Below are 7821 nucleotides of genomic sequence, written 5' to 3' on the forward strand. Positions count from 1 at the left end.
TTTAAAGTAATAAATTGATAATGTTTGACTTAAAGGGTGATTTTTTCAACTCCCAATATGAAATGATAATAATTAGATTTTGTATTGTTCTTTTTTTAAGTTAGATTTTGTATTGTTAATCTAACTATAATGAAGGAGCCATGTTTATCAGTTTATGTTAATCTTTTTAATTAAACAATTTGCTAAATCAAAATCACATTGCACGCTTAACCAATCTTCAATAACCCACCAACCTAATAGACACGTTTACGAGTAGATTACTACCCCTGTATGCTAACCCATTTGACATATTTAGATAATTAAATTGAACCATCGTGTTTGGATTACATGATTTAAAACACACAAGTTATGAACTTAGGATTGATATATTTCATACAAATAAATACATGAATCATTTTCAAACAAAATAATCCGATTAAAGAACCTGACCCATTTAACACCCTTAGTTCATTGCATTTTCTAATTTATTTTTTTGAACAACAAACGAATCCTCAAAACGAGTTACCGACTAAATTCACCATATCGAGATACACTTGCCTTCCAATACGGGGAAAACCCTCACCTAAAGACAATGCTTGTGAACACTCGCTCGAATGCACGACAATGCGATGAGATAAAACATGTCCAGTTCAATGATCCAACCAATAAACGCTATATTCTTACCTAGTCTTCCGTCATCAAACGACTTAACAATGAAATACAAAATTTCTCACTTGCAAGTCTACTACAACCAAAAGTCCTAAACAACTAAAAAAGTAGCCAAATTTAAATTTTAAATTAAAATTGCAAAATAAATAAAAAAAACATAAGTGGGTAAATAATGAAACAAACCAAACGTGTAACACACCAATTATTATCCATAACAAACTCTTAAACCTATGCTGACATCTATCCAACCAATCTCCCTATAAAACCATTCACAAACCCCTCTTAATAATAATAATATTATTATTATTCATTCATCTTCACTCTTAACTCTCAACATGGCCGGAAAACCCATTGACCCGGCTGCCGGAGATCCCGACGGTGACACGTGTCCGGTCAAAGAAGTTGACTTAACTGTTCCAAAAACAGACGACACAAGTGTTCCAGTACTTACATTCAGAATGTGGGTGTTGGGTATAACAACATGTGTGTTGTTGTCGTTTGTTAACCAGTTTTACTGGTACCGTACCGAACCGTTGTCCATTAGCTCCATAGCCGCGCAGGTTTGTTTTTTTTTTTATCTTAAATATTTTACATCAATAATTCTAAACTACTACTTTATGCCAAATAGGCCTTCGGGTGATAACATAATATTTTTTAACAGAAAAATATTACTTTTACACTACTTTACGGTTTACACCAGTAATTCTAAACTTTTGTGCCGATTGGTCACTTTATAGCTTGAGTGATACCGTATTTTTAATAGCAAATGTTGTTTCTACTCTGGTTTACACCAATAATTTGAAACAACTTTTTCTTTTTACTAGCAGAAATAAATTTTTATCTAGTTGTTTGTGGTCACTTGATGGCTTGAACCATAAACTATAACTTTTTAACGGCAATGTTAATTTTACTCTACTTACACCAATAATTCGTAATTTTTTTATTTTTGGATTGGTCACTTTGTGGCGTGAACCATAACCAATTTTTGTTAATGAATGTTACTTTTACTTTACTTTACACTAACAATTGCGGAGTATTTTATTGCAGCCACTTTCATTTTTTACTTTTTTATTTTCATATTTCTGAATTTATTTAACAACAAATATTACTTTTACTTTTCTTTACACTAATAATTATAAACTATTTTATTGCTAGGTGGCAACTGTGCCGATTGGTCACTTGATGGCACGAACCATAACCAACAGAGTGTTCTTCAAAGACCGATGGTGCGAGTTCACGTTGAACCCGGGTCCGTTTAATATCAAAGAACATGTTTTGATCACTATTTTTGCGAATTCGGGTGCGGGTTCTGTTTATGCTACGCATATTTTGAGTTCAGTGAAGTTGTTTTATAAGAAGGAGTTGGCGTTTCTTCCTGCGTTTATTGTTATGCTTACAACTCAGGTAAAATGTTTTTACTATTATTTCATTATAAAATATAATTTACATCAAGACAGAAGACAAACGGAAAGGGGTGTGTGTGTGGGATATATTTTTTTGATTTTTTGGAAAATATTAATGAATTTGTTATTTTTGAATTATTTGAATTTTTAAGTTAAAATTATAAAGAAATCTTTATAAAAAAGATGCATTTAATATTTTTCTTTATATATATTATTTACTTTTGATTTTAATGTCTAATGGTTCTACTATTCAAATAAATCTTATTTTGGAACTTGATTTTTCATAAACCCGAAAAATACCCATAATGCATTATTTATTGTGTTTATATTTATAATTTTATTATATAAAAATATCCAAACTTTTAAACTCCAACAACCCGAAAACCGACGCGATGAACACCACTAATTATGTAATGTGTTTAAATGTTGTAGGTTTTGGGCTTCGGTTGGGCTGGACTTTTTCGGTGGTTTTTGGTGGAGCCCGGTGAGATGTGGTGGCCTTCGAACTTGATCCAAGTCTCCTTATTTAGGTATGTGTTGAAATTATACAAAAATTACCCGTTGACCCGGTTTATTATTAGAAAAACCAAAATTTAAATTACAAATTATATTTTCAAGCAGGATTATCAATTTATCATTCTAACCCAATTCAAAATAGTGATTTTACAATTAATTTTGGATTCAAATAATATAAAAAGGTATAATAATAGTTTTATTAATTTTAAGTTTTAAATATTTTCTTTTCTGTTTAAAATACATCATAAGCATATCACATCAGTCCATTAAAATTATTTATGCTTTATGCTAATTAAATTTTACATTAAAATTTTCTTATTATTTTTTTTTAATATCATATAATGTTAATATTAATTTTATATTATATAACAGGTCTTTGCATGAGAAAGAGAAGAGACCAAAGGGAGGCACCACAAGAACACAATTTTTTGTTATTGTCATGATCTGCAGCTTTTCTTATTACATATTTCCAGGATACTTTTTCCAACTATTAACATCAATTTCCTGGCTATGTTGGATCAACAAAAAGTCGGTTCTCATTAACCAGCTGGGGTCGGGCCAAAGCGGGCTTGGGCTTGGCTCATTCGGGCTGGACTGGTCCACCATTGCAGCCTATCTTGGCAGCCCTTTAGCTAGCCCATGGTTCGCTACAGCGAATATAGCCATCGGCTTCTCGTTAATGATGTTTGTGGTTGCACCTTTGACTTACTGGAATAATGTTTATCGGGCCAAAAACTTCCCGTTTTACTCGATGGATCTTTTTAGAGTGGACGGGTCGAGTTATAATACGACTGCGGTTATTAATTCAAACTTTCAGCTTGATAAGATTGCTTATGAAAAACAAGGACATTTGTACATTAGTTCGTTTTTTGCCATGACGTATGGGCTCGGGTTTGCTACATTGTCCGCAACTGTTGTTCATGTCTTGCTGTTCCACGGACGGTATGTATACGCGCTTATATTCTGGTTTTTTAACATGCATTTTATCGCTTTAAACAAAAGATTACAACTTTTTTTTATTATGATGTTTTAACACGTTTTTTTTCGCCTTTAACCAAAGATTACAAATTTTTTTGTTAACAATTTAACCCGGTTTTGTCGGCTTAACAAAATGTTTTTTTTGATTTTTTAACATGGATTTCTATCGCCTTAACAAAAGTTTACAGCTTTTTTTATTATGATTTTTAAACACAGGTTATATTTGTTTAACGAATGATTATAACGTTTCTTTTTATTATGATCAGGGATATATTAGATAAGATGAAAGGTGCGTTTGGGAACTCCGAAGCTAAGAAAGTTGACGTGCACACGAGGCTTATGCAGGCCTATAAACAAGTACCAATGTGGTGGTTTTTAGTTATTCTTGTGTCGAATATCGCGCTTATATTATACGCGTGTATGCATTATGCTGATACTCTTCAGTTACCATGGTGGGGTGTGTTGTTAGCTTGTGCTGTTGCTATAGCCTTCACACTGCCCATTGGTATAATTGCTGCAACCACAAATCAGGTACACAAAATTACACAGTTGACTTTTTTTAAGTCAAACCTGTTTGTTTACAAACTCAGTATTTAATAATCGAAGCTGCAATTTTAATCTGTTTGACCAGGCTTTTAAAAAGTTCTTGCTTTCTGTTGTTTTCAGGCACCGGGTCTGAATATTATCACCGAGTACATGATGGGTTATTTGTACCCTGGGCGGCCCGTTGCAAACATGTGCTTTAAAGTCTATGGGTATATCAGCATGGTTCAAGCGTTGACTTTTATACAAGACTTCAAACTCGGACATTATATGAAGATCCCGCCTAGAGCAATGTTCATGGCTCAAGTAAGTTTAGACTTTAGACATTTAATAATAATAATAATAATAATAATAATAATAATAATAATAATTTGTTATGAAACATGTAACATAAATGTGACAATGCTATTTTTAATATTTGTAGGTTATTGGAACGGTTATATCGGTTATTGTATACCAAGTAACCGCGTGGATGCTAATGGCAAGCATACCAAACCTCTGCAACACTGCACTGCTGCCAAAAGACAGTCAATGGAAGTGTCCAATGGACCACGTGTTTTATGACGCTTCGGTCATATGGGGTCTAGTGGGCCCACAAAGGATCTTTGGTAACCTCGGGGTCTACTCGGCTATCAACTACTTTTTCTTAGTCGGGGCGCTTTTGCCATTTTTAGTTTGGATAGCGCATAAATGTTTCCCGACAAGATCTTGGATCCGGAACATACACTTCCCAGTGCTGTTGGGTGCCACTGCAATGATGCCACCCGCTTCTGCTGTCAACTACACGAGTTGGTTACTTTTGGCGTTTATTTCGGGCTATGTGGTTTTTAAGTTTTACCCCGAGGCGTGGCAAAGATATAACTATATTCTTGCGGGTGGGCTTGATGCTGGGACGGCTTTCATGAGTGTGTTTTTGTTCCTCGGGCTACAAAATTCGGGGATATCGATTGATTGGTGGGGGAATAGTGGCGAAGGGTGCCCGCTTGCTAGTTGTCCAACCGCTCCCGGGGTTGTGGTCGATGGTTGTCCGGTTTTCAGTTAGTTAGTTAGTTAGTTATAACAATGTCTTGTTTTCATTATGTTTTACCACTTGGATTTTTTATTTTTATTTTTATTTTTAATGATTGGGAATAGAACTTGGTTAAGTGAATTTTATTGATGGTTTCAAATTTAAGTACAGGATATTAAGGTTGGATGTGAATTGTTATTATCAGGGTATAAAATTATTAATTAGATATTTTAATCACTTTATTTCCTAAAATTTTATTCCCTAATAGTTTTAAATGAAGGTGTTTATATTAATACTACATAGGTACGGTTTGCTACCGTTTCACCCTCCCGACCCTGTGGTGGGATCTTACCGGATGTGTTTGTTTGTTTGTTTGTTTGTTAATTACTATAATATATAAACAAGAACTTTGGTGCCGCAAGTGGTACCGTGTTGGTCAGGGAATATTGTTTTTTATTTGTTATTTTTTTAGTTCAGTTACTATAACAATCGTATTGTTTTTAGTTCCGATACCAACATGAAATAAAACCTACCGAGTTCGCACAGACTAGTGACCTTATTTAAAGCCCATGACCGACAACGTTCAGGTTTTACCAATGCTCAAGTTTACCGACCGACAACCCCCCCCCCCCCCCCAAAAAAAAAATTGGTCGTTGGTCCACCACAGTTTTTATATTTTTTTCGTTTTTAAGTTCCGTATCGTAACGTACGTTATAAAAAACCGACCGAATTTGGCCTTAATGCTCGGGACCGACAAGCTTAGGTTTTACCACATCCCGGATTCGCCAACCAAATAAACATCATCTTAAATATTTTGTTTTTTTAATATATATTAATGTTTTTATATGTTAATTTGACGAGTTAATTTTTGGGTTTATCGCTCAAATTTTATCAATGGTGCCTATATCTTAACGAATGCAGACAGTACTGACCGAATTCGTGTTGACTCATCGTCGTAACGCCCGGGTTTTACCAACGCTCGAATTTCAATGCAGGGGTTTTACCAGCTGCCCCGGCGCAACGCGCCAGGTAGAAAAAGTAGTTATATCATAACTTAAATGGTTGGATGCGAATTGTTTTATATATTTGTTTTTTTGTTCTTGTAAAGAAATGGTGTGTATATTGATTGATGATAAACAACTAGATAGTACACCTATATATACAAGTAACAAACCCTAATTGTAACCCAAACTGGGCCCATGGGCTTTCTAGCTAGTTACATGATGAATGGGCTTTTAACCTAATACATAAAATACCATTAACACTCCTCCTCAAGTTGGAGCATAGATGTTAATCATGTCCAACTTGTTACAAATAAAATCTATTTGAGTTTTCCGGAGTGGTTTAGTTAGAATGTCTGCTAGCTGAAAGTTTGTCTTCACATGAACTGGTTGAATGGATGGAGGATCTGTTTGAGTGTCTACTACTCGATCTCTGATAAGGTGGCAGTCGACCTCAATATGTTTTGTCCTCTCATGAAATACTTAATTCTTGGCTATGTGAATGGCTGATTGACTATCACAGTATAACCTCATCAAGTCATTAGAAACAATCCCAAGCTCAATGAGAAGACGACGTACCCATGTCATCTCTGATGTCACATCTGCCATGGCTCTATACTCTAATTCTGCACTCGATCGGGATACCGTGTGTTGCTTCTTACTTTTCCATGATACAAGATTTCCTCCAACAAACACACAATATCCAGTAGTAGATCATCGAGATATCGGACAACCTGCTCAATCTGCGTTTGAAAAACCTGATATCCGACCATCTCCTTCTTCTGTGAAGGCACCCACCCGGTAATGACCCTGATCAGAATATAATATACCCAAACCTGGTGATGTCTTAAGACTCGAAGGGCAGCATCCCAGTGACTGGTGTGTGGTGCCGCCATAAATTGACTCAGAACACTGACAGTAAAGGAAATATCCGGTCGTGTGACAGTCAAATAATTTAGTTTACCAACCAATCGTCTGTATCGTTCTGGATCCTTCATCAGATCCCCTTCCTCTGGGAGGAGCTTCCTTGTAGGAAGCATCGGAGTATCAACTGGCTTGCAACCTAGTAAGCCATATTCAGTCAGCATATCAAGGACATACTTCCGTTGATAAAGAAGTATTCCTTGTGAAGACCGAGATACCTCTATGCCCAAAAAGTAATTCAGGGAGCGTCGTAACCTGCAAATTGTTCCATAACATTAGAAAATCGACCAAACCATGCCCTGAGAGACTGTTTAAGACCATACAGGGAACGTCGTAACCTGCAAACTTTCGAGGCCGCCTCCTCGATGATAAAACCCGGTGGCTGCTCCATATAAACCTCCTCCTCAAGAACACCATTAAGAAAGGCGTTCTTGATATCTAGCTGATGGAGCGGCCAATGATTAATGGCAGCTAAGGCAATACAGATACGAACATGTGGCATTTTAGCAACCGGGGAGAAAGTTTCCTCATAGTCAATGCCATATGCCTGAGAATACCCCTTAGCAACCAACCTCGCCTTCAAGCGATGTAACGAACCATCCGGGTGTAGCTTAACCGTGAACACCCAACGACAACCAACAATACGCTTCCCCACAGGAAGCGTCACAAGATCCCATGTATGATTAGATCTGAGGGCACCAAGTTCCTTTTCCATAGCATGTCGCCATCCTGGGTGAGCGAGAGCTGTTGTGACATTCTTGGGAATCGGGTAGGAATCAAGAGTAGTGGAGTAGGCATG

General features: G+C 36.1%; 1 protein-coding gene across 1 annotated transcript; it reads left to right on the plus strand.

Annotated features, from left to right (window-relative positions):
* The first annotated feature begins 786 nt into the window (after positions 1 to 786).
* LOC143628344 (oligopeptide transporter 6-like) lies at positions 787 to 5192 on the plus strand. Its single transcript, XM_077097966.1, has 7 exons — positions 787 to 1208; positions 1804 to 2052; positions 2484 to 2581; positions 2940 to 3509; positions 3812 to 4076; positions 4212 to 4394; positions 4513 to 5192. Exons 1-7 carry the CDS (start codon positions 984 to 986, stop codon positions 5128 to 5130), a joined length of 2208 nt encoding a protein of 735 aa, XP_076954081.1. The 5' UTR covers positions 787 to 983; the 3' UTR covers positions 5131 to 5192.
* Positions 5193 to 7821: the final 2629 nt, after the last annotated feature.

This window comes from Bidens hawaiensis, unplaced genomic scaffold (genome assembly GCF_021521415.1).
Source record: "Bidens hawaiensis isolate Kalapana, Puna unplaced genomic scaffold, B.hawaiensis_p1.1 tig00000458_1, whole genome shotgun sequence".
Classification (NCBI taxonomy): Eukaryota; Viridiplantae; Streptophyta; class Magnoliopsida; order Asterales; family Asteraceae; genus Bidens; species Bidens hawaiensis.

Bases quoted from the DNA above. Each gene is read 5' to 3' on its own strand.
- LOC143628344 (XM_077097966.1), top strand. From the start codon at position 984: ATGGCCGGAAAACCCATTGACCCGGCTGCCGGAGATCCCGACGGTGAC. The intron at 1,209-1,803 runs GTTTGTTTTTTT...TTTTATTGCTAG, and splicing joins TTAGCTCCATAGCCGCGCAG to GTGGCAACTGTGCCGATTGG. The intron at 3,510-3,811 runs GTATGTATACGC...TATTATGATCAG, and splicing joins GTCTTGCTGTTCCACGGACG to GGATATATTAGATAAGATGA.